General features: G+C 37.2%; 1 protein-coding gene across 1 annotated transcript in view; it reads right to left on the bottom strand.

The window, feature by feature from the left end:
* The window catches only part of PKD2L2 (polycystin 2 like 2, transient receptor potential cation channel), a 41,471-nt gene that overhangs the window by 11,030 nt on the left and 2,617 nt on the right, over nucleotides 1–27,824 (bottom strand). Inside the window, exons 2-7 of the mRNA XM_086411759.1 lie at nucleotides 26,352–26,485; nucleotides 25,550–25,806; nucleotides 21,305–21,526; nucleotides 18,360–18,588; nucleotides 7,701–7,871; nucleotides 7,019–7,200 (exon numbers count right to left, since the gene is read on the bottom strand). Of these exons, the coding sequence (XP_086267885.1) occupies nucleotides 7,019–7,200; nucleotides 7,701–7,871; nucleotides 18,360–18,588; nucleotides 21,305–21,526; nucleotides 25,550–25,806; nucleotides 26,352–26,485 (1,195 nt within the window). The remainder of the gene's footprint in view (nucleotides 1–7,018; nucleotides 7,201–7,700; nucleotides 7,872–18,359; nucleotides 18,589–21,304; nucleotides 21,527–25,549; nucleotides 25,807–26,351; nucleotides 26,486–27,824) is intronic.

Genomic DNA, 27,824 nt, shown 5'->3' with positions numbered 1-27,824 from the left:
GACCATACAGAAGGCCAAAGGATTGATGCTTTCCAATTGTGGTAATGGAGAAGACTCTAGACAGTCCCTTGGACTGCAAGGAGATCAAACCAGTCAATCCTAAAGGAAATCAACCCTGAATATTCATTGGAAGGACTGAAGCTGAGGCTCCAATACTTTGGCCACCTAATGTGAAGAGCCAACTCATTAGAAAAGACGCTGATGCTGGGAAAGATTGAAGGCAGGAGGAGAAGGGATGACAGAGGGTGAGATATTTGGATGGCATCACTGACTCAGTGAACATGAGTTTGAGCAAACTTCAAGAGACAGTGAAAGACAGGGAAGCTTGGAGTGCTATAGTCCATGAGGTTCCAAAGAGTTGGACAAAACTTAGTGATTGAACAACAGACACTTTGCATGATTTTTTCAAAGGACTGAAAAAGAATGTTTCTTGTTTTTTAAGCCAATCACATGAAGGGAACCATAGCACCGTGTACAATAAAGGAAGAAAATGTATTCAAAGAAATCAGCTATTTGGAGTCCTAGGACTCGAGTTTTCTGGAATTTCATCCTTGGTACCTGAGACCTGACTAAATCATATGTAAAGTATTTATCTAGTTTCTAATACTGAATTCAAATGCTTTTTACATATGACAGAGAAATGCTGAATTAGGAGACCAAAGTTTCTTAGCAAATCAAACTTTTTTCTCTCTGGCATAGGAGAATATGAGGTTTTATTTAAGTGTTTTTAATTTGATTTTTTAATGATTAAGTTGTATTTAAGAAATGATAAGTATTTGATACTTTTTCAAATATGCCACTTTTTACACTATCCTGTTCTCTAAAGATATTTTCTGACTTGTGTTTTATTTCTCTAAATATATTACTATTACTATATTTGAAGTCTATGAGTTTGTTTCTGTTGTCTGTTGTATCTGTTAGTTCTTATGATTTTTTCCTCCTTTTATATGAGGTTATCTTTGACCATGAGCAGAAAATTATACTTGAAGGACTTGGGATGAAGATACTATTTTCCAGAGAGATTTGTATATGTGTCTGCAGGTGTATATGGACATTCTAGCTTGGGGCTATCTTAAACCAAGTTCAAGATAATGAGCTTCCCTGGATAGGTGAAGCTCATTTAATCCCTAGGTGATTAAACCCCGACTTCAAGTCACTGAGGGATTTATTTTTAACTTGAGGCTGTAGCACTTCAGATCCCTGCTTTATGTGTGGCAAGGTTATCACACACTGCTCTTCTCCCCCTACCCCACTTTCCAACACACACACAAAGGCTCTGGGTTTCTCTTCTGTCTCCTCCTTGAGAAGTAACTAGGGACACAATTTCTTAACTTTCTCCTGGATCAGCAAAAATGCCTTCACAATGGAGATTTTGGGGAAGATGGAGTAAGGAGCACTAGGAATCTGTCTCACCACCTTGACAACAGTCTCACTGGCACAATCTGATGTAACATTTGAAATGAACTCTGTAGAGTCTGTTGGCCTGCAACATCTAGGAAAGGACTGGACAATTTGAGTAAATTTAAACTTTTAGTTTGACAGCAGCTACCCACCTCCTAGGCTTCCCAGGTGACTCAGTGGTAGAGAATCCATCTCCCAATGCAGGAGACTCTGGTTTGATCCCTGAGGCGGGAAGATAACCCTCGGGGAAGAATTGGCAACCCACTCCATCATTCTTGCCAGAAAAATTCCATGGACAGAGGATCCTGGTGTATAGCCACGGATTATAGTCCATGGGGTCGTAAAGAGTTGGACGTGACTGAGTGAGCATGTGTGCGCGTGCACGTGCACTTCCAATCCCTCAGCCCGTGGCAGGTGGCCCTGCGTGTATTCCTGGAGCAGCTTGTGCATGGCTTGTGGGAGCCAGGGTGGGCAAGAAGGATTGGATTGTCCAAACATCAGGGGTCTGTGTTCTGATTGCTGCTGCTGCTGAGGCAGGTATCTCACTACATTGGTTGCAAGTCCCTCCCTCTCTGGCCAAAGCAATGTCCTTGGGATTTAGAGGCTCAATGCCCTTTCCTTCTTCATTTTTTTCTTTCTTCCCTTTGGGAACCAGACATTAAAGACTAGGACACTGAAAAAATAAACACAAAACCCCCTGCATATGTGGAGGAAATTAGAAAATCACTATGCATGCCCAAGGAATGGCACAGGTTCAGAAGAGACCTGAGAAGACCTTTTAAGTTTACACCTCAGGCTGATCCTCAGCATGGAGACAGTAAACAATGAAAAACCACAGCAGAAAACATAGCAGGCCCTGGGGAAGGGAAATCAACTGATTTCCAAAATTATCACATTGTTAGACTTAAATGTTTCAGTTCAGTTCAGTTCAGTCAGTCGTGTCTGACTCTTTGTGACCCCATGAGCAGCACGCCAGGCCTCCCTGCCCATCACCAACTACCGGAGTTCACTCAAACTCAGGTCCATTGAGTCGGTGATGCCATCCAGCCATCTCATCCTCTGTCGTCCCCTTCTCCTGCTGCCAATCCCTCCCAGCATCAGGGTCTTTTCCAATGAGTCAACTCTTCACATGAGGTGGCCAAAGTATTGGAGTTTCAGCTTTAGCATCAATCCTTGCAATGAACACCCAGGACTGATCTCCTTTAGGATGGACTGGCTGGATCTCCTTGCAGCCCAAGGACTCTCAAAAGTCTTTTCCTATACCACAGTTCAAAAGCCAGAAGGAAAAACATAAATACAGTATACTAACGCATATATATGGAATTTAGAAAGATGGTAACAATAACCCTGTGTATGAGACAGCAAAAGAGACACTGATGTATAGAACAATCTTATGGACTCTGTGGGAGAGGGAGAGGGTGGGAAGATTTGGGAGAATGACATTGAAACATGTAAAATATCATGTAAGAAACGAGTTGCCAGTCCAGGTTTGATGCACGATACTGGATGCTTGGGGCTAGTGCACTGGGACGACCCAGAGGGATGATATGGGGAGGGAGGAGGGAGGAGGGTTCAGGATGGGGAACACATGTATACCTGTGGCGGATTCATTTTGATATTTGGCAAAACTAATACAATTATGTAAAATTAAAAAAAAAAAAAAAGCATCAATTCTTCAGCGCTCAGCTTTCTTCACAGTCCCAACTCTCACATCCATACACGACCACTAGAAAAACTGTAGCCTTGACTAGACAGACCTTTGTTGGCAAAGTAATATCTCTGCTTTTTAATATGCTATCTAGGTTGGTCATAACTTTCCTTCCAAGGAGTAAGCCTCTTTTAATTTCATGGCTGCAGTCACCCATCTGCAGTGATTCTGGCACCCAAAAAAATAAAGTGAGAGTTTCCCCATCTATTTCCCACGAAGTGATGGGACCAGATGCCATGATCTTTGTTTTCTGAATGTTGAGCTTTAAGCCAACTTTTTCACTCTCCTCTTTGACTTTCATCAAGAGGCTTTTTAGTTCCTCTTCACTTTCTGCCATGAGGGTGGTGTCATCTGCATATCTGAAGTTATTGATATTTCTCCTGGCAGTCTTGATTCCAGCTTGTGCTTCTTCCAGCCCAGCGTTTCTCATGATGTACTCTGTATAAGATAAATAAGCAGGGTGACAATATACAGCCTTGATGTACTTTTCCTATTTGGAACCAATCTGTTGTTCCATGTTGCTTCCTGACCTGCATATAGGTTTCTCAAGAGGCAGGTCAAGTGGCCCATCTCTTTCAGAATTGTCCACAGTTTATTGTGATCCACACAGTCAAAAGCTTTGGCATAGTCAATAAGGCAGAAATAGATGTTTTTCTGGAACTCTCTTGCTTTTTCCATGATCCATCGGATGTTGGCAATTTGATCTCTGGTTCCTCTGCCTTTTCTAAAACCAGCTTGAACATCTGGAAGTTCACGGTTCACATATTGCTGAAGCCTGGCTTGGAGAATTTTGAGAATTGTGCAGTAGTTTGAGCATTCTTTGGCATTGCCTTTCTTTGGGATTGGAATGAAAACTGACCTTTTCCAGTCCTGTGGTCATTGCTGAATTTTCCAAATTTGCTGGCATATTGAGTGCAGCACTTTGACAGTGTCGTCTTTCAGGATTTGAAATAGCTCATCTGGAATTCCATCCCCTCCACTAGCTTTGTTTGTAGTGATGCTTTCTAAGGCCCACTTGACTTCACATTCCAGTATGTCTGGCTCTAGGTGAGTGATCACACCATCGTGATTATCTGGTTTACAACAAAAAATGACAAGGCATACAAAGAAAGGAGAGTATGGCCTATTCAAAGGGAAAAAGTGAATCAACAAAAACTATCCCTGAGTGAGACCACATGGTAGACTCCTAGACCTAACCATTTTAAAGATTCTCAAAGAACTAAAACAAGTTGGAGAAAGTCAAGAAAACTAAGTATGAACAAAATGGAAATATCAGGAAAAAGAAAACCTCAAACCAAAAAGAAATTCTAGAGCTGCAAAGTACAATAACTGAAATGAAAATTCATTAGAGGGATTCAAAGGTAGATTTGCAGGCAGAAAAAAAAATTAGTGAATTTGAAGGTAGGGCCATTGAAATAACAGTCTGAGGAACAGAAAGAGAAGAGTTTACAGAAAAAGTGAACAGAGCCTTAAGGGACTTATGAGACATCATCAAGTGGACCAACATATGCATAAGCATATGAAAATGCTCAGTATTGCTAATTAGTAGAGAAATGCAAATCCAAGACACAATGAGATACTATACCTCACACCCATTAGGATGGCTACCATCAAAACAAAATAATTTTTGATAAGGCTGTGGAGAAAGTGAAACCTCTATGCACCGTTAGAAGAAATGTAAAATTCAGTGTCCACTGTGGACAACAGTATAGCAGTTCCTCAGAAAATTCAAAATTACCATATGATCCAAAATTCTACTTCTGGGTATATACCCAAAAGAATTCAAAGTAGGATCTCAAATCGATTTGTACACCATGTTCTCACCGTAACATTATTCAGAAGAATGAAAACATGGAAGCAGCTCAAGTGTCATTGACAGATTAATGGAAAGCAAAATGTGATGTGTGTGTAACACACAGTGGAATATTATTCAGCCTCAAAAAGGAAGGAAATACTGACACATTCTACAACATTGTTGACGATATTATGCTAAGTGGAATAAATTAGAAATGGACAAATAGTGTATGATTCTATGAGAATTACCTCAAGTAATCAAAATGAGAGACAAAAAGTACACTAATGGTTGCAGGGGCTGGAGTAGGGGGAGAAATGGAGAATTCCTGTTTAATGAATATGAGAGTTTCAGTTTTGCAAGATAGATTTCTGGAGGTGAATGATGGTGATGATTGAACAATACGAATGTACTTCACTCTTAGAAATGGTTTTAAAAGTAGTTAAGATGGTAAATTTTATAACAGCTTAAAATCTTTATCAGCTTTAAAAAAGCCTTCAGGGAAGAATAGCTTTGGATGCTGGAGCTACTTCTCTGGGTTCTTGCTTTCTGATTTTGGACACTCATAAATTGTGAAGAGATTGATTTGAATAGCCTTGCACATCATTACCAAAAGCAGAAGTTCCCTCAATCCATTCTGAACCTTTCTGTCTGCTTAATTTGTGTCTTATACTTTCTTTCCTCCCATTATCCAAGGTAAGACACATTTCCAACCTGTAGATTATTACATTCATATTTAATGTCCAGTATTAATTAGTTTTATTACTACACTTAAGATCCTAGGAAGGGACCAAGAAGTTGTTGAAACTGCAAACATTGACTCAGGGTAAACTAGTTAGACTTCTCATTTGTAGTTGGAAGGGACCTCTGGGAGAGATTTAGTTCAGCCCATTCATTTACAAAGAAATTAAGATCTAGAAAAATTAAATAGCTAGTGGCAGACGTAGAAAGTAGAATTCTATCCTCTTGTTTAGTAAAGGATTATTTCAGAAAAAATGTTATTAAATTTCAAACAGTGGTACTTCAATTATTTACATGTGGATAATGAGATTTTCCCGACTAAATTCAGTTGCTCAGTCATGTCTGACTCTCTGTGATCCCATGGAATGCACTAAAATTTACTCCCAATTGAGTAAAAGGACCATGGACAATTTGAGGAATTCTGAACTGAAGAAAGTAGTACAGTTTTTCTCAGAGCCCTATGTTACCATGGACTACAAATTTCCAAGAGTGATGGGAAATTTCTTAAACTTTCTTAAATATTAAACTATTTCCCCCAGAAAATCTTAGTCTAGATTGTACAGAACACATTTTTGAGACCTGATATTTTAGACCAGCAGAGCCCAAAGTATTTGGCACCAGGGACTGGTTTCGTGCAAGACAATTCTTCCATGGACTGCAGAAGCAGGGATGGCTTCAGGAGGATTTAAGCACCTGGCATTTATTGTGCATTTTTTTTCTATTATTACATTAGCTCCATCAGATCAGAGGTTGGGGACCCCTGTGTTAGACAATCTCTCTCTCTCTCTCTCTCTCTCTCTCTCACACACACACCCATGTAATTATTTTTATACAGACAACTTGTTTTACCTACTCAAAAATGGAAGTCAATTTATTAAAATTACTCACTTCTAAAGAAGAGCCTGAATACTTTTCTAGGCATTCTACCTAGTCAGTTCTATAAGTTAGTTATCTGCTAATTGCTTTATGTGTATAAAGCTATTTTTAAAATTCAGCTTTGCCAGATCAGCAAAGGACAATCAAGTCAATATCAATGAAAGGATTCTAAAGATGCCCTCTAAAGGAAATACTTCTTTTGCCCAGAGAATAGATACTATGGAGAAATGGAGGCAATATTTTTTAACTTAGATAAAATTTTCACTTCTAGAATAGTAAAAAATTATTTTTCTAACTTGACCTAGTAACAAGTGAAGAGTGGATAACACCTTCAATTTGGATCTTTCAATGTCTAACTGCACTTTGAGTATAACAGATATTTAGCCATCAGTGAAAATATCAAACCATTTAAAAATTTATTAAAGCTTATGTCACTACTTATAGGCATATTCATGATTTTTTGTTATAAACTGGAAAATATATTTATACTAAGAGCTTACATGGCATTTTGAAAAGTGGAAAAGTCGTCAACCTGTGATCCAAAAACAAGAAATCCTAACTGAGCGTAAGCAAAGAATATTATAAAAAACATGATAGCAAATCCTATTATGTCTTTGATACATCGTGACAAGGTTGATGACAGCTGAGACATTGTCTTATTAAAGCTTATGAATTTGAATATCTGAAAAAGAACAAAATTAATTGAGATAGAATACTAAAGATTATACTTAGAGTAAGTTAATTTCAGAAGAAATCTGCTTCAAATTAAGAGAGATGCTTAATGATGGTCAAGGATGTTTGAGGATTTGCCAGCAATCATCACAAAGCCAAACTACTTTTAAAAATTACTGTATAGTTAAGAGTATCTTTTTTTTTTTTTCCATAACTTTGTAGTTTGAGTTCTTATTATCTAATGTAATAAAGTGAAGTCGCTCAGTCATGACCAACTCTTTGCAACCCCATGGACTGTAGCTGCCAGGCTCCTCCATCCATGGGATTTTCCAGGAAAGAATACTGGAGTGGGTTGCCATTTCCTTCTCCAGGGGATCTTCCCAAGCCAGGGATCGAACCTGGGTCTCCCACACTGCAGGCAGACTCTTTACCATCTGAGCCACCAGGGAAGGCTTTTATCTAATGTAATAAAACATATCTAATCTGTTATATCTGATAAAATATAAATACCTTTATCCATGCAAAGAAGATGGTTATGGCAATTATGTTGTTGTAATAAATGTGCCAGTATGCAAGAAAATAGAAATCTGAATATTTTTCAGTATTTCTTAACAGTCGTCCAATCATGCGATAAATTTGCATATTAGAGTATAAGCTGAAGAACACAGTCGAAAAACATAACTAAATGGGAAAATAAGAAGAGTTAGATATCATTTCTACCTCTAAATGTGTAGCCTATAAACAAATACATGAAAAACTTCATCAGAAGTTCAACCAAAAGGAAAGGATAAGACATAACTTTATTTATTTATTTATTTATTTTTTAACCCCATGGACTGTAGCCCTCCAGGCTCCTCCATCCATGGGATTTTCCAGGCAAGAGTACTGGAGTGGGTTGCCATTTCCTTCTCCAAAGACATAACTTTAATGTAGCATAATTATCATAAAAGTAACAAAATATTGGCTATATATATTGGAAAATCTATATGCCTTTTTGCTTCTTTGAGGCATAAAACACAAATATATAAAATGATTATATAATTCTGACTAGGCTATAAGAGTTTTTGCTCCATTTAACTACATGATACCTAAGAGTTTAATATTTTTCACTCTTAAGAAAAATTTTTTTACAGTTCCAAAAAAATAACCCCCTTTAGGACTCTTTAACAATGTTTTAAAAATTAAGTTTTTATTGAAGGATAATTGCTTTACAGACTTTTGTTGTTTTCTGTCAAACCTCAAAAAGAATCAGCCATAGGCATACATATCAGTTCAGTTCAGTCCCTCAGTCGTGTCCAACTCTGCGACCCCATGGACTGCAGCATGCCAGGCCTCCCTGCCCATTACCAACTCCCGGAGTTTACTCAAACTAATGTACATCGAGTCAGTGATGCCATCCAACAATCTCATCCTCTGTTGTCCCCTTCTCCCGCCTTCAGTCTTTCCCAGCATCAGGGTCTTTTCAAATGAGTCAGTTCTTTGCTTCAGGTGGTCAAAGTATTGGAGCTTCAGCTTCAGCATCAGTCCTTCCAATGAATATTCAGGACTGATTTCCTTTAGGATGGACTTGTTGGATCTCCTTGCAATCCAAGGGACTCTCAAGAGTCTTCTCCAACACCACAGTTCAAAAGCATCAATTCTTCGGTGCTCAGCTTTCTTTACAGTCCAACTCTGACATCCATACATGACTACTGGAAAAACTATAGCTCTGACTAGATTGACTTTTGTTGGCAAAGTAATGTCTGCTTTTTAATATGCTGTCTAGGTTGGTCATAACTTTTCTTCCAAGGAGCAAGCATTTTTAAATTTCATGGCTGCAGTCACCATCTGCAGTGATTTTGGAGCACCCCAAGAATAAAGTCGCTCACTGTTTCCATTGCTTCCCCATTTATTTGCCATGAAGTGATGGGACCAGATGCCATGATCTTAGTTTTTTGAATGTTGAGTTTTAAGCCAACTTTTTCACTTTGATCAAGAGGCTCTTTAGTTCTTCACTTTCTGCAATAAGTGTGATGTCATCTGCATATCTGAGGTTATTGATATTTTTCCTGGCCATCTTGATTCCAGCTTGTGCTTCATCCAGCCCAGCATTTCTCATGATGTACTCTGCATATAAGTTAAATAAACACAGTGACAATATACAGCCTTGATGTACTCCTTTCCCAACTTGGAACCAGTCTGTTGTTCCATGTCCAGTTCTGACTGTTGCTTCTTGACCTGCATATAGATTTCTCAGGAGGCAGGTCAGGTGGTCTGATATTCCCATCTCTTGAAGAATTTCCCACAGTTTGTTGTGATCCACACAGTCAAAGGCTTTGGCGTAGTCAATAAAGCAGAAGTAAATGTTTTTCAGGAACTACTTTGCTTTTTCCATGATCCAACAGATGTTGGCAATTTGATCTCTGTTTCCTCTGCCTTTTTAAAATCCAGGTTGACCATCTGGAAGTTCATGGTTCATGTACTATTGAGGCCTGGCTTGGAGGATTTTGAGCATTATTTTGCTTGTGTGTGAGATGGGTGCAATTGTGCACAGTTTGAGCATTCTTTGGCATCGCCTTTCTTTGGGATTGGAATGAAAATTGACCTTTTCCAGTCCTGTGGCCACTGCTGAGTTTTCCAAATTTGCTGGCATATTGAGTGCAGCACTTTTATAGCATCATCTTTTAGGATTTGAAATAGCTCAACTGGAAATCCATCACCTCCACTAGCTTTGTTCGTAGTGATGCTTCCTAAAGATCACTTGACTTCACATTCCAGGATGTCTGGCTCTAGGTGAGTGACCACACCATTGTGGTTATCTGGGTCGTGAACATCTTTTTTGTGTAGTTCTGTGTATTCTTGCCATCTCTTGTTAATATCTTCTGCTTCTGTTAGGTCTGTACCATTTCTGTCCTTTATTGTGCCCATCTTTGCATGAAATGTTCCCTTGGTATCTCTAATTTTCTTGAAGAGATCTCAATCTTTCCCATTCAATTGTTTTCCTCTATTTCTTTTCATTGATCACTGAGGAAAGCTTTCTTATTTCTCCTTTCTATTCTTTGGAACTTTGCATTCAAATGAATATAGATTTCCTTTTCTCCTTTGCCTTTCACTTCTCTTCTTTTCACAGCTATATAAATAAGACCTCCTCAGACAGCCATTTTGCCTTTTTGCATTTCGTTTTCTTGGGGATAGTCTTGATCCCTGTCTCCTGTATATCACGAGCCTCCATCCATAGTTCTTCAGGCACTCTGTCAGATCTAATCCCTTGAATCTATTTCTCACTTCTGCTGTATAATCATAAGGATTTGATTTAGGTCATACCTGAATGGTCTAGTTGTTTTCCCTACTTTCTTCAATTTCAGTCTGAATTTGGCAATAAAGAGTTCATGATCTGAGCCACAGTCAGCTCCCAGTCTTGTTTTTGCTGACTGTATAGAGCTTCTCCATCTTTGGCTGCAAAGAATATAATCAATCTGATTTTGGTGTTGACCATCTGGTGATGTCCCTGTGTAGAGTCCTCTCTTGTGTTGTTGGAAGAGGGTGTTTGCTATGACCAGTGTGTTCTCTTGGCAAAATTCTATTAGCCTTTGCCCTACTTCATTCTGTACTCCCAAGGCCAAATTTGCCTTTTACTCCAGGTATCTCTTGACTTCCTACTTTTGCATTCCAGTCCCCTATAATGAAAAGGACATCTTTTTTGGGTGTTAGTTCTAGAAGGTCTTGTAGGTCTTCATAGAACCGTTCAGCTTCAGCTTCTTCAGCACTTCTGGGCAGGGCATAGACTTGGATTACTGTGATATTGAATGGTTTGCCTTGGAAACAAACAGAGATCATTCTGTCGTTTTTGAGATTGCATCCAAGTACTGCATTTCAGACTCTTTTGTTGACTATGATGGCTACTCCATTTCTTCTAAGGGATTCTTGCCCATAATAGTAGATATAATGGTCATCTGAGTTGAATTTACCCATTCCAGTCCATTTTACTTCACTGATTCCTAAAATGTCGATGTTCACTCTTACCATGTCCTGTTTGACCACTTCCAATTTGCCTTGATTCATGGACCTAACATTCCAGGTTCCTATGCAATATTGCTCTTTACAGCATTGAACTTTACTTCCATCACTAGTCACATCCACAGCTGCGTGTTGTTTCTGCTTTGGCTCCGTCTCATTCTTTGTGGAGTTATTTCTCCACTGATCTCCAGTAGCATATTGGGCACCTGCTGACCTGGGGGGTTCATCTTTCAGTGTCCTATCTTTTTGCCTTTTCATACTGTTCATGGGGTTCTCACGGCAGGAATACTGAAGTGGTTTGCCATTCCCTTCTCCAATGGTATACATATATTCCCACCCTTTTGAAACTCCCTCCCACCTCCTTCCCCATCTCACCCCTCTAGGTTAATACAGAGCCCCTGTTTGAGTTTCCCTAGCCATATAGCAAATTCTTGTTGGCTATTTAATTTACATATGGTAATGTAAGTTTCCATATTACTCTCTCCATACATCTCACCCTCTCCTCCCCTCTCCCCATATCTATAAATCTATTCTCTATGTCTTTTTCCCCACTTCTGCCCTGTAAATAAATTCTTCAGTACCATTTTCTAGATTCTGTATATATGCATTAGAATACAATATTTATCTTTCCCTTTGTGACTACTTCACTCTGTATAATAGGTTCTTGGTTCATTCACCTCATTAGAACTGACTCAAATGCATTCCTTTTTATGGCTAAGTAAGATTCTATTGTGTATTTGTACCAAAACTTCTCCATCCATTCATCTGTCGATGGACATCTAGGTTGCTTCCATGTTCTAACTATTGTAAATAGTGCTGCAATTAACAATGGGACACATGTTTCTTTTTCAGTTTTGGTTTCCTCGGGGTATATGCCTAGGAGTGGGATTGCTGGGTCATATGGTGGTTTTATTCCTAGCTTTTTAAGGAATCTCCATACCGTCTTCCATAGTGGCTGTATCAGTTTACATTCCCACCAACAGTGCAAGAGTGTTCCCTTTTCTCCACACCCTCTCCAGCATTTATTGTTTGTAGACTTTCTGATGATGGCCATTCTGACCGGTGTGAGGTGATATCTCATTGCAGTTTTGATTTGCATTTCTCTAATAATGAGCGATGTTGAGCATCTTTTCATGTATTTGTTAGTCATCTGTATGTCTTCTTTGGAGAAATGTCTATTTACGTCTTTCTCCCACTTTTTGATTGGGTGGGTTGTTCTTCTGGCATTGTGTTGTATGAGCTGCTTGTGTATTTTGGAAATTAATCCTTTTTCAGTTGTTTCATTTGCTATTATTTTGAGGGTTGTCTTTTCACCTTGCTTATAGTTTCCTTTGCTGGGTAAAAGCCTTTACGTTTAATCAGGTCCCACTTGTTTACTTTTGTTTTTATTTCCATTACTCTAGGAGGTGGATCATAGAGGAGCTTGCTTTGATTTATGTCATTGACTGTTCTGCCTATGTTTTCCTCTAAGAGTTTTATAGTTTCTAGTCTCACACTTAGGTCTTTAATCCATTTTGAGTTTATCTTTGTATATGGTGTGAGGAAGTGTTCTAATTTCATTCTTTTACATGTAGCTGTCCAGTTTTCCCAGCACCATTTATTGAAGAGGCTGTCTTTGCCCCATTGTATATTCTTGCCTCCTTTCTCAAAACTAAGGTACCCATAGGAGCATGGGTTTATTTATGGGCTTTCTATCTTGTTCCATTGGTCTATATTTCTGTTTTTATGCCAGTACTATACTGTCTTGATGACTGTAGTTTTGTAGTATAATCTGAGGTCAGGAATGTTGATTCCTCTAGCTCCATTCTTCTTTTTCAAGACTGCTTTGGCTATTTGGGGTCTTTTGTGTTTCCATATAAAATTTTTTGTTCTAGTTCTGTGAAAAATGTTGGTAAATTGATAGGGATCACATTGAATCTGTAGTTTGGATTTGGTAGTATAGTCATTTTCACAGCATTGATTTTTCCTACCCAGGAACATGGAATATCTCTCCATCTGTTTATGTCATCTTTGATTTCTTTCATTAGTGTCTTATAATTTTCTGTGTATAGTTCTTTTGTCTCCTTAGGTAAGTTTATTTGTAGATATTTAATTCTTTTTGTTGCAATGGTGAATGGGATTGATTCCTTAATTTCTCTTTATGATTTTTCATTGTTGGTATATAGAAATGCAAGTGATTTCTGTGTATTGATTTTATATCCTGCAACTTTGCTAAATTCACTAACTAGTTCTAGTAATTTTCTGATCCTATCTTTAGGGTTTTCTATGTGCAGTATCATGTCATCTGCAAACAGTGAGAGCTTTACTTCTTCTTTTCTGATCTGGATCCCTTTTATTTCTTTTTCTTCTCTGATTGCTGTAGCTAGGACTTCCAGAACTATGTTGAATAGCAGTGGTGAAAGTGGACACCCTGTGTTGTTCCTGATCTTAGGGGGAATGATTTCAGTTTTTCATCATTGAGAATAATGTTTGCTGTAGGCTTATCATATATATGGCCTTTAGTATGTTGAGGTAGGTTCCTTCTATGCCCATTATTTGAAGAGTTTTAATCATAAATGGGTGATGAATTTTGTCAAAGGTTTATTCTGCATCTTTTGAGATTATCATATGTTTTTTAATCTTTCAGTTTATTAATATGGTATATCACATTGATTGATTTGCATATATTGAAGAATCCTTGCATCCCTGGAATAAACTTAACTTGATCATGGTGTATCAGCTGTTTGATGTGTTGCTTAATTCTGTTTGCTAAAATTTTCTTGAGGATATCTGCATTTATATTCATCAGTGATATTTGCCTGTAGTTTCCTTTTTTTGTGTTGTCTTTGTCTGGTTTTGGTATCAGGGTGATGGTGGCCTCGTAGAATGAGTTTGGAAGTGTTCCTTCCTCTGCAATTTTTTGAAGGAGTTTTAGAAGGCTAGGCATTAGCTCTTCTTTAAATATTTGATAGAATTCTCCTCTGAAGCCATCTGGTCCTAGGCTTTTGTTTTCTGGGAAATTTTTGGTTATAGCTTCAATTTCAGTGCTTGTAATTGGGTTGTTCATAACCTCTATTTCTTCCTGGTTCAGTCTTGGAAGATTGAACTTTTCTAAGAATCTGCCCATTTCTTCCAGATTATCCATTTTATTGCCATATAGTTGTTCACAATAGTCTCTTATAATCTTTTGTATTTCTGCATTGTCTGTTGTAATTTCTCCTTTTTCATTTCTAATTTTGTTGATTTGATTCTTTTCTCTTTTGTTCTTGATGAATCTGGCTAAAGGTTTGTCAATTTTGTTTCTCTTCTCAAAGAACCAGCTTTTAGTTTTATTAAACTTTACTATTGTTTCTTTCACTTCTTTTTCATTTACTTCTGCTCAGATCTTTATGATTTATTTCCTTCTACTGATTTTGTTGTTGTTGTTGTTTTTCCAGTTGTTTTAAGTGTAAAGTTAGGTTGTCTTTTCAATGTTTTTCTTATTTTTTGAGGTAGGATTGTATTGCTATAAACTTCCCTCTTAGAACTGCTTTTGCTACATCCCGTAGGTTTTGAGTTGTCATGTTTTCATTGTCATTTGTTTCTAGAATTTTTTTAACTTCCCTTTTGACTTCTTCAGTAACCTGTTGGTTATTTAGAAACATGTTTTAATCTCCATGGGTTTGTGTTTCTTACAGTTTTTTTCTTGTAATTGATATCTAATCTCATAGCACTGTGGTCAGAGAAGATGCTTGATATGATTTCAATTTTCTTAAATTTACTGAGGTTTGATTTGTGACTCAAGATGTGATCTATCCTGGAGAGTGTTCCATGTGCACTTGAGAAGAAAGTGTATTCTTCTGCGTTTGGATGGAATGTCCTGAAGATGTCAATGAGATCCATCTCCTCTAATGTATCATTTAAGACTTGTCTTTCCTTATTAATTTTCTGTTTTGATGATATGTCCATTGGTGTGAGTGGGGTGTTCAGAGTCTCCTACTATTATTGTGTTACTGTCAGTTTCTCCTTTTATGTCTGTTAGTGATTGTCTTATGTATTGAGGTGCTCCTATGTTGGGTGCATAGATATTTACAGTTATGTCTTCCTCTTGGATTGATCCCTTGATCATTATGTAGTGTCCTTCCTTATCTCTTGTAATCTTTATTTTAAGGTCTATTTTGTCTGATACGAGGATTGCTACTCCAGCTTTCTTTTGCTTCCCATTTGCATGGACTATATTTTTCCATCCTCTCACTTTCAGTCTATATGTGTCTTTAGGTCTGAAGTGGATTTCTTGTAGACAGCATGTATATGGGTCTTGTTTTTGTATCCATTCAGCCAGTATCTGTATTTTGGTTAGAGCATTTAGTCCATTTACATTTAAAGAAATTATTGATATATATGTTCCTACTGCCATTGTCTTAATTGTTTGGGGTTGATTTTGTAGATCTTTTTCCTTCTCTTGTATTTCTTGAGTATATAAGTCCCTTTAATATTTGTTTTAAAGCTGGTTTGGTGGTACTGAATTCTCTTAACTTTTGCTTGTTTGAAAAGCTTTTTATTTCTCCAACAATTTTTGAATGAGATCCTTGCCAGGTATAGTAATCTTGGTTGTAGATTTTTCTCTTTCAGTACTTTAAATATATCCTGCCTTTCCCTTCGGGCCTGCAGAGTTTCTGCTGAAAGTGTATAGGGTTTCTGTTAAGCGAATGGGGTTTCCCTTGTATGTTACTTGTTGCTTTTCTCTTGCTGCTTTTAATATTCTTTGTGTGTTTAGTCTTTGTTAGTTTGATTAGTATGTGTCTTGGCCTGTTTCTCCTTGTGTTTATCCTGTATGGGACTCTTTGTGCCTCTTGGACTTGATTATTTCCTTTTCCATGTTGGGGAAATTTTCAACTATATAATTTCTTCAAAAATTTTCTCATACCCTTTCTTTTTCTCTTCTTCTTCTGGGACCCCTATAATTTGAATGTTGGTGCATTTGGTATTGTCCCAGAAGTCTCTGAGACTATTCTCAGTTCTTTTCATTCTTTTTACTTTATTCTGCTCTTCAGAAGTTATTTCCACCATTTTATCTTCAGCTCACTGATTCATTATTCTGCTTCAGATACTCTGCTATTGATTCCTTCTAGAGTATTTTTAATTTCAGTAATTGCGTTGTCTCTGTATGTTTATTCTTTAATTCTTCTACATCTTTGTTAATTGATTCTTGCATTTTCTTCATTTTGTTTTCAAGGTTTTTGATCATCTTTATTATCATTATTATTCTGAATTCTTTTTTCAAGTAGTTTGCCTATTTCATCTTCATGTATTTGGACTTCTGTGTTTCTAGTTTGTCCCTTCTTTTGTGTAGTATTTCTCTGCCTTTTCACTATTATTATTAATTTTTTTTTAAACTTACTGTATTTGAGGTCTCCTTTTCCCAGGCTTCAAGGTTGAATTCTTTCTTCCTCTTGGTTTGTGCCCTCCCAAGGGTGGTCCAGTGGTTTGTGTAAGCTTCATATAGGGTGAGATTTGTGCTGGGTTTTTTTGTTTGTTTTTTCTCTGATGGGCAAGGCTGAGTGAGTTGGTAATCTTGTCTGCTGGTGATTAAGTTTGTATTTTTGTTTTGTTTGTTGTTTAGATGAGGCGTCCTGCACGGGGTGCTATGGTTGGAGGATGCTGGGTCTTGTATTCAAGTGGTTTCCTTTGTGTGACTTCTCACTATTTGATACTTCCTAGGGTTAGTTCTCTGGTAGTCTAGGATCTTGGAGTCAGTGCTCCCACTCCAAAGGCTCAGGGCTTGATTTCTCCAAACTAGTTCTGAAATAATGGAACATGGAAGAATGCTGTCATCATTTGGGATTCAGTGGTTTACGGCAGGTCTGGGCGGTTGGAAACCACCAAGTGGGACTGGAGGAAGGCAGATTTGGTTGCAGCTCTTTCCAGATGCATTCCAGGTAAACAGGTGTGTGTTGGGGCTGAATAGTGAAGGGCCATGCTGGGACATCGCGATCCAATTCTTTCTTCCTGGCTTTATCCCAGAGTTTACAAATACCCCATGCAGCACACGCCACCTGACTCTGGAGGATTCTGGAGCAGGGGGTGTGCAACTGCACTTACGTGACCCAGCTCTGGGCTGGCGGCTGTGTCTAACAGTTCTTTTAGGAGAGGATTTTAGGACCAGATTATCTTTTGTCTATTATTTATCTATTATTATTATAAAGCTATATGACTGTTATAACTATTATGAAAAATTTCCTTTGACTTCTTTTCCCTAAAATACTCAGTTAAACATTTAATGCTTATGCCCTATGTTAAGCATTATTGGGGGGGGTACCAGAAAAACTTTCAATTTGGTTTTGGGAAACAGATTTTATATATATGTATACACACACACACACACCAGGTAGAAGGCCTGGCAAGTTTGTGAAGTTCTGCCATTGGGAACAGGTGACCTGGACCTGTCTTGTCACTGTCAGGCTGAAATATATACATATATATTTATATATAATATATATACACAAATACACAGACACACACACTCAATTGGCTATAACTAAGGGCCAATAAGAGTGAAAGATCAGATTGTATAAGCCCGAATATTTGCTCATTGTTCCTAAAACCAAAATCTTACAGTTTGTCTCACTCTGCCCTCTACGTTTATTTTAGTATTTTCTAGTTATAAGAACTGGCAGTCTTTGGAGCTTCTTTCAAGGACTATTCCCCCAATCCTGGTGGCACCTCTGCACCTACAAGCTACCCCTTCTGGCTTCTCAAACCTTATCCCCACCTTCAGTATTCTGCCTAGGCTTGTCTTTTACCTGTTTAAAAATTCAGGATAGCAGATTTAGGCAATGTAGAAGAATACATTTTGAAGGACCTTTCCCCCAAATAATCTTTATTTTCAACACATTCCTGTAAGGAATACATATTTTTGGGTGGGAATAGGGAGACTTAACTGTGCCAATTAAATCATAATACCTATGAAATCACCTATTCCTCTAGGTTTATGCTAGTCCTCACAAGGACCAAATCAGAGAAAAAAAAGACTTCTACCTTTTGGAGGCACACCATTAATATCTACTTTGACAGTTCATTTTATGGTTGATACTTACAGCTTTTAGAATAAATCCCAGATGAATAGAAAATTCTACTTTTTTTTTTTTTTACAGCTCCCTCATTTGTGAGTTCAGATGTAATTTCTATCAACCATATCTGTGAAAATATACTTACCACCAAAAGTAATAATTCTAGCCAGTTCCAAATACTTTTGAAATAGGCAAATTTAAATTCTTTCAGTTTTTTGATTTCTTGTATTGTGAAGACAATAATAAAAATACAAAATATGATTTCACAGGAAGCAATAAAATAATCATAGAAGCTAACGTATCTGAGGAGCTTCACAGAGTAAAACTGCCATGAAGTAAGTATTCCTCCAGTTGCAGGGAATTCTGCCACCAATCTGTAAAATGAGGTTTGTGAAAGTAACTGCATTTCAAGAATTTATATTTCAGTACCTAACTCGATTGAAATTTCCAGTCAGTGATGTTGTATACTTTAATAGTTATTTTGTACAAAATATGTTTTCTCAGGGTAACAGGCTCAAAAAATTCTTGTGGATTTACTTCTTTTTTAATGCTCCACTTTTTTTTTTGGTGTTCTGAAAATTTACAGTGGTCAAAGACCAGTGTAAATGAGAAAGAAAGAAAGATGTGACGTTACATTCATTTACTCTATGTTTTGATTGCTCATTCATAACTGGGCTGCTAATTTATCCCCACAGAATGAGGGGTGATGTTCAAGAACATGCTGTACTGTTAGTTACTGTTATTATTCAGGGCTCCCCAAATATTTAAGAGGAGGGAAATACACTCTCCCCCTTTAGCTTATCAGAGATACTTCTTGCTTCTAAATCTCAAGATAACATACTATACTAAAGCCAATGTTTTCTGTTTAACTTTAGGCACTGGATTTTGGATGCAAAGATCTATATGCAAGTAGAAGTATAAAAATTACTTCAGTACCAAATATAAAAAGATTTTTAGGTAATTCCCTGTATTCCTAGTTTTTTCCATAACTGCAGGTAATTAAGAATTGGCAGTAATTCAAGGAACCCGGGATCTCTATCACAAATTCATAATGTAATTATTCCTACCTGAAGGTGTTAGCAAATCTTATTGGTACAGGAATAAGGTGCTGCCCCCCTCAACCCCAAAAATACCTCACCAAAATCAAGAACAAAACATCCAGTTAACAAATAGAAAACAGGAATTTTTTTCACCTTGCATATAGTCAGTGTACAAATTTGAGCAAGTGAGTGAAGTGAAAGAAACTTAGTATTTTGACCTGAAGTGTAGACTAGTAAACAAAAAGCAAAAAATGATGAGCAAAAAAAAAAAAAAAAAAAATGATGAGCATTTAGTTTGCCAGATATGTGTACAAAAGGAAAATAAGTGGATAAGGTCATAGTGTAAGCAATATGCTCCCATACAACTATTGATTATACTACCAGTTAAAAGTTTCAAAATCTGCTGAAATTTCTAAAAAAATTTTAAAAGATAAATAAAAAGCATGAAACCTAGAGACAGAAAATATGGACTTAATGTAGTATTACAAGGAGTTCTTCGTATGACTGTAAGCCAATTACCCCATTGTTTCTATTCTTATTTAGGACATTGGAGTGATTTGTATTCTTTACTTTATCCCTACCAGGACTATCGGGAAAGGTGAATACTGTTGGTAAGAAGGTGATTCCCTGAAAGAAAATACTATAACATGCTGCTGACAGTAATTCATTTGCTTTCATTTTATACATTTTAAAGGCTGTGACCATCTTTCACCATCACTGTTGCACAAGGGCCAAGTTCCCCAGTCAGAGTAAAGGCTGATTCCATATTCCATTCAGAAGAAAAATGTAAAACTCAAGAGAAAAAAGTGGCTTACTGACTTCATTATCTTATTCCTTATTATCATTATCCTATTCCTCCTTTCTAACAGAACCTTAATTGTATCAGGCATTCACCCATTCCCAGATGGCTTAGAAGCCAATTCAGTCCCCAGGCAGATTCAATCACAGTAATGGTATTTGCTTTGCCAGTCCTCAGGCCTAAGCCAAATAGTATGGTCCGGGTTAGGCGGATTATCTAAGATAATCAGACCTACAGAAATAATTTTTTTCTCTTCGGCTGTTTCCTCCTCCTCCTCGTGAGAGGGGATGTCTCTCATTCTTTTCTTGGGTCCAACGGGTTAGCCCTGGCATGTTATTCTCATGCAATAGCAGGAGTGCAAGAGAGCAAGTTTTAACGTACAAACCCCTTTCAAATTTCTGCTTGTATCATGCGTGTGTGCATGCTAAATCACTTCAGTTGTATCAAACTCTTTGTGACCGTATGGACTGTAGCCTGCCAGGTTCCTCTGTCCATGGGATTCTCCAGGCAAGGATACTGGACTGGGTTGCTATGCCTTCCTCCAGCAGATCTTCCCGACCCAGGGATCAAGCCCATGTCTCTTATATCTCCTGCATTGGCAGGCGGGTTCTTTACCACTAGTGCCACCTGGGAAGCCCTTGCTTTTGTCATATATGCTGACATTCCATTGACCAAAGAAAGTCACATGGTTGAGTCTAGTATCTAGTTCTGGGGTATTTCACCCTGCCCTGGGTGACAGGGTACTACAAGTTTACATGGCAAAGATGTGAAGAATTGGGGCCATTTGCAAATCACTGTCGGCTATAATCATGTCTAGGATGTTGGCTGCTGTTATATATTGTTTGAATCTTAAATTGTTCATTCTTGAGACAAAAATTAATAACTTAATAAAGAAGCTCATTGTGAAAGGAAATCAACAGATTTGAATGATCTGATTTAAAGGAAGAAATCGTTAGGGCTAAATCTTAGATTTGTTCAGCTGCAGAATGACAAGAAATAAGGCTATATATTCTTAAGTAATATAAAACTAACCTACTGTATGTAATTCTTCATGTTCTGCAATATATCCTGAAAGAGTAAAACAATGAATATGATATTGCTTTTTCTTCATCATTATTGGAGGAACTACATTATATTTATATTGGAACTTATGATTTTAATCTCAGTACAAACATGCACAAACTGGAAACTCTAATGAGGGCTCTGGATGCCTTTTAAATTCAATATACTAAGAGGTCTTGAGTCACTCACCTGATAATGCAGAATAGATTTACATTAGCATTGTATACTGAAAAATCAATAAAAATAACTCTAGTCCCTCTTGTGATCCAGCTGTTCATTCGGAGGTTAATGAACTTGTTTAGGGTTTCAGATTTTGATTTTGATAAAGTGAAAATATACCCCCCATTTTGGTAAACACCAACAAATCCCCAGTGCCAAGGGGAGTTCGTACGAGGAGAAGAGTACTTCCATCTGTTAGACATAAAAAGAATAATGGAGAGATGAGAAAGCTTGTCCGAGAATAAGATTTTAAGTTAACTTTTGGTTCAAAAGTAGTTTAAAAAAAGTAGTACTAAGTTCATAAGCATTACAGTAATTTTGAAGCAAGGTGGTGAGTTAAGGATTAAGCTAAAAGAATTAAGGTTGCATATGTTTTCATTTTTTAGTGCTTATTGTGGACAATACAAGTGCTGTGAGAAAAAAACATTTTAATCCGTTGCCTCAGGGAACTTGAAATCTATAATACGATGATGAATTTTTTTTGTTAACATGTCCTTGTTGTCTTCAGTCTTTGAGGAGGACAAGAATATCCAGGGTTTTAATTCAGAAATGTCTGTCTCAGTGTGGGGAAAAAGATGCTTTATAGTTTGTCTTCTAACAATCATATACCATTTACAAATGTCCAATAAATAAAAACTTTATTACAATGTCTGTGTTGCTATATAGGTATCTTATTTTAATGAAAGTACACAAAGTACAATCTATATAAGTAAATTTTGTTTCCATTCTTTCTACTTTTAACTTAGTTGTGTGTGTGTGCTATGTGTGTTCAGTTGTGTCCAACTCTGTGACCCTTTGGACTATAGCCCGTCAGGCTCCTCTGTCCATGAGATTCTCTAGGCAAGAATACTGGATTGGGTTGCCATTTCCTCCTCCAGGGTTATCTTCCTGTCTCAGGGATTGAACCTGTGTCTCCTGTGTTTCCTACATTGCAGGCAGATTCTTTACCCCCTGAGCAGTTCAGGAAGCCCAGCGAACTTAGTGATGGGATATCAAAAAATTAAGCTTTGATTCTTCATTTCAGTTCCTATTTAGTCTCCCCAAAAAGATTTGAACAATTATCCAAAGATCCTCTGCTTAAACTTGTTTTTCTATTAGTAATACCATGTTTGCTTTCACCAGAGAAGATAAAAATGATTACACTAAGAAAAAATACTATTTAATGAAAATTCCATAGTTGTATGTTTGCACGTTTTCCACATGATTGTTAAAATGAAACAAGAATGTTTGTTATGCTAACCCTCTCCTACTTCCAATTTTTAATACTGGTTTTAATTAATGAATGTTACATTTTAGAAAGAAATTGATTCGTATTTTGGTTGTTAGGAAATGACACATATTAAAAGTCTAAATCCATGTTAGTTTTGGAATGTAAATTATTTGTAGTTGTTATAATTTGGAATGTTAGAATACCTAACAGATTAGTCTTGAGACCAAATTAAAATGTGTAATTAAATAATTGACTTATCTCATTTTTTATTGAAAGGGAAATAGTGTGTAGTACTATTATAGCAGTATAATATTTAAGAGAATGTGTCACCATACTTAAGAACTTACATACAAAATAAGAGAATTATACAAGCACATTGTGGCCCTCAAGAACACCCAAAACTCATACAAAGAGAAAATAAGTTAACAAATCCACAAAGCAATGATCAGTCCTAGGGATACTGGGGAAGCTACTCAAGAAGGGAAATGTAGTTACTGTATTTATATTTATATAAATATAAAATAAATATTGACTAATGATTAACAAAAATTATGGTATAACCATAGGCTAAGAGGAATAGGAAGTTGGTTGGAGGAGGGAGTGGTATAAGAAGGATATATGACACACATTTTCTGTGACACAGACGATAGATATACAAAACTCTATGCATACTACATATAGTATGCATATAGTTTTATATATGTATAAAATAGTATACATATAGTATGTATATACAAAACTATATGCATACTACATACTACAGTAGCATATGCATACTATTTAGAAATATGAAGTATATATAAGAAGAAACAACTAAAAGCAGTTGCTTGTGGAATGGAAATTATAAGCAGGAAAGTGTGGACCTTTGTAAATGTTTACATCACTTTGATAAATATCAAATTCTAAAAAAGATACTTTGCCTTTATGATTTCATATGACCTTAAATGCAATGATACCAGCACCTTCCATGTTAAGGGTAGGTAGTGTCAGTGGCATTGGCAGTGGCATTTTCAATATAAAGTGTAGACGTGAGTCTACTAGTACTAACCACAGCCACTTTGGAGAACAATGGCCAAAATATCTTTGGCAGGGATCATCCGATGCAGTGTCTGTAAACCTAACTGCCCCTTTTCAAGATGCTGTGCTGTGCTGAGTCGCTCAGTTCTGTCCGATTCTTTGCAATGTCATGGACTGTAGCCTGTCAGGCTCCTCTATCCATGGGAAAAGTACTGGAGTGGGTTGCCATGCCCTCCTCCAGGGGATCTTCCCAACCCAGGGATTGAACCGGGTATCCTGCATTGCAGGTGGATTCTTTACCAGCTGAGCCATTAGGGGAGCCCAAGAAAACTGGAGTGCGTAGCCTATCCCTTCTCCAGTAGATCTGCCTGACCCAGGAATTGAACCAGGGTCTGCTGCACTGCAGGGGGATTCTTTACCAGCTGAGCTACCAGGGAAGCCCTACTGGCAACAATACAAGATATCACTGAAGTAAGCCAGAGAGTGAGAAAGCAGCAGAGTACTTCAGAGACACTCCCTAGGAATCCCAAAAAGCATTTGGGATGTGTATGAGAGCATCTTGCCAGAGCCAGAGAAGCTGATTGAGTATTATAAAAGCAAAAATGGGCACTTTGCCTTGTGTTCAATATGAGTTCCAGAAAAACATCTGTTTCTGCTTTATTGACTATGCCAAAGCCTTTGACTGTGTGGATCACAATAAACTGTGGACAATTCTGAAAGAGATGGGAATAACAGACTACCTGACCTGCCTCTTGAGAAACCTGTATGCAGGTCAGGAAGCAACAGTTAGAACTGGACATGGAACAACAGACTGGTTCCAAACAGGAAAAGGAGTACGTCAAAGCTGTATATTGTCACCCTGCTTATTTAACTTATATGCAGAGTACATCATGAGAAACGCTGGGCTAGAGGAAGCACAAGCTGGAATCAAGACTGTCAGGAGAAATATCAATAATCTCAGATATGCAGATGACATCACCCTTATGGCAGAAAGTGAAGAAGAACTAAAGAGCCTCTTGATGAAAGTGAAAGAGGAGAGTGAAAAAGTTGGCTTAAAGCTCAACATTCAGAAAACTAAGATCATGGCATCCGGTCCCATCACTTCATGGGAAATAGATGGGGAAACAGTGAAAACAGTGTCACTTTATTTTTCTGGGCTCCAAAATCACTGCAGATGGTGATTGCAGCCATGAAATTAAAAGAGGCTTACTCCTTAGAAGGAAAGTTATGACCAACCTAGATAGCATATTAAAAAGCAGAGACGTTACTTTGCCAACAAAAGGTCCATCTAGTCAAGGCTATGGTTTTTCCAGTGGTCATGTATGGATGTGAGAGTTGGACTGTGAAGAAAGCTGAGCGCCAAAGAATTGATGCTTTTGAACTGTGGTGTTGGAGAAGACTCTTGAGAGTCCCTTGGACTGCAAGGAGATCCAACCAGTCCATCCTAAAGGAGATCAGTCCTGAGTGTTCATTGGAAGGACTGATGTTGAAGCTGAAACTCCAGTACTTTGGCCACCTGATGTGAAGAGCTGACTCACTGGAAAAGACCCTGATGCTGGGAAAGATTCAGGGCAGGAGGAGAAGGGGACGACAGAGGATGAGATGGTTGGATGGCATCACCGACTCGATGGACATGGTTTGGGTGGACTCCGGAGTTGGTGATGAACAGGGAGGCCTGGAATGCTGCGGTTCATGGGGTTGCAAAGAGTCGGACACGACTGAGTGACTGAACTGAAGTGAACACTTCATCTACCACAGCTACGGGGGAAAAACCCACTTTGTATCCTATGGTAAACAAAAAATTAACAGGTTTACTCTTCCTTTTCTCAACACTGCATCTCTGAGTCTTCCTTTGATACTATTATTGAAAGAGTTTCCTTACCTGCCATCTCTCTTGGTATCATTTAGAAAATAAATATACTTTCACAGTTGTTTGAAGATACAATGCTAAGTGCTACGAAAGTTATGTGTAATTTTACACTACTTACTCAGTATGCTGTTTAAGGCCAAAATCAGCCGTATCTTCATTTTTAGAAGTGTATTTGTCATAACATTCATCCATCAAAGACCGAAAGAATGAATGGACCTTGCATGTGCCATTGCGGACTTTTAGTTGACGGACTCTGGGGAGTCCTAAAAGTATGTTCTCATAGTAGATGCGACTGCTGTTCTTTAAATCATACAGATTCTCATTATTGTACCATGAGTCCCAGTACAGACCATCCAAAAGGGGTCCTTCCATAAACTTCATATAGAAAAATACATGTTATGGGAAAAATATTTTCATATCAACTGTGAACAGAATCTACATTCATAATGTTATCCATAAGAATATAAAAATCAGTGATTTTGAGGGCAAGTATGAAAATTATTAGCCAAGCCACCATTAATAATGGTAATGGTAGATGATGTTGATTATAATGAAGATGGTTAACATTTACTGAGTACTTTCTATGTACTGTTCTAAGCACTTAACAAGTATTAACTCATTTCTATAACCTTTCTTCTCTGAGGGGTATACTGAAAACCCTTTGCCACAACATGGGCAAAGAATTTATTGGCAATTCAAGGAATTATTAACAATAATTTTCACCATATACAATTTTAAAGTTGTAAGAACTATATCACACTGAGAACACAGGTTCTCAATAAACACTGGTTGATTATAATAGTTTGAAGAAGTGACATTTATTTTTATTCATTCCGTCAATAAATATCAAAGTCCCTATGATGTGTGCCAAAGGCTTTTTTATGCAATACCTAAAACTATTTCATCCAATCACACCTTACCTTCCAAAAGTCAGTTATGCTGCGAATAGACTTAAAGTTGGTTCTTTCTTCACCAGCTACAGATGTGTCCAAAAATAGAGATGACATAACTTTGTTTAAGTAATACATATGTGGGTTTACCATCCCAAAAGTCACTAAGGAAAAGAATTTTTTATTTTAAAATTTATGTTAAAAGAACTCAAGTTTTTATCAGGATAAAAATGTACTTGTAATTTGTTCCTAATTTTGTTTTGAAAATTCAATTTTATTTTTCTAACTATAAAAGCAATAATAAAAAAACTAAAATATAAAAATACAAAACAGGAAGAACTTTCCTTTAACCCACTACTTAAGAGTTAGGTTTGGCATATATTCTTCAGATTTTTCTAAATGCATACACAGTATAGAGAAGACAACTTTAGTTTTACAAAACTGAGACTACATTTTATATACTATCATGCAAATTGGCTTTTTTTCCAACACTGGGAGTATGCAACACAATATAGTGAGTAGTTAAGGATATGAACTTTAAAATCAAACAGAATGGTTTGAGTCCCACCATAGGGATATTTCTAACATTTTGAGAAGTGAGATAGTTCATGTGGAACACTTAAAACTATGTTTTGGCACACGATAAGATTGAAAAGAACATTAACTAGTATTCTTTCTCACTCTTTCTAGGGTAGGTGGGTAGGTTTTAGATCAGTGAAAGTGTTAGCCACTCAGTTGTGTCCGACTCTTTGCCATCCCATGGACTATTAGATCAGGATATAGACTAAATATGTCTTTCTTTTTTGCTAGAAGACCTTTATTTTTAGTAATAATACATCTTCCAACATTATTCCATGGCAAACATGAACCCGTGCCATTCTTTAATGTTGCACATTATGTCATTATATACACCAAAATATTTAAAAAATCCTCTGTTGGAGATTTGTTTCCCATTCTTCCTAATTATAAAAAGGTGTTTTCTTTTTAAATCCCTGAATAATGTGATTGAGTGATTTTAAATATTTTCCACTCCCCAAATGTTCTGTAATAAGCATTTAAAAACTAATCTAAGATAACTTATGAGATGGTTAAAGCTGTTTTTTAATCAATATCTGACTCAAGCTCACTCCCACATACCAATTAATTAGTTAACTGATAAATACCGGCTTGGCCAAAAAGTTTGTATGGGTTTTTCCATATCATCTTACAGAAAAACCTGAATGAACTTTTTTGCCAGCCCAATAACTGCCATACCAACATAAGTCCAGCTTACATCTACTGTATACTGGGTCCTATAAAGACAAAATGCTCTTTAATACTGATCATGCTATTAACTCACAGATAGGAGGAATGTAGGTTGAGATGTTTTCCTGGTCCTCCCTAAAGATTTGCACTGATTTCTATCTCCTGTAACTCAGAACTAGCATATTTTACTCTTAACTGTGTAACATGCTAGGGAAAAGATCAAAGTAGACATCAAGACTAACTTCTTAGGCCTTATTT

The sequence above is a fragment of the Bos grunniens genome, chromosome 7 (genome assembly GCF_055505025.1).
Source record: "Bos grunniens cultivar Pamir isolate PY7600 chromosome 7, Bosgru_T2T1.0, whole genome shotgun sequence".
NCBI classification, from domain to species: Eukaryota; Metazoa; Chordata; class Mammalia; order Artiodactyla; family Bovidae; genus Bos; species Bos grunniens.
The sequence above is the reverse complement of the archived record's forward strand: the minus strand, read 5'-3'. Positions and strand labels throughout refer to the sequence as shown.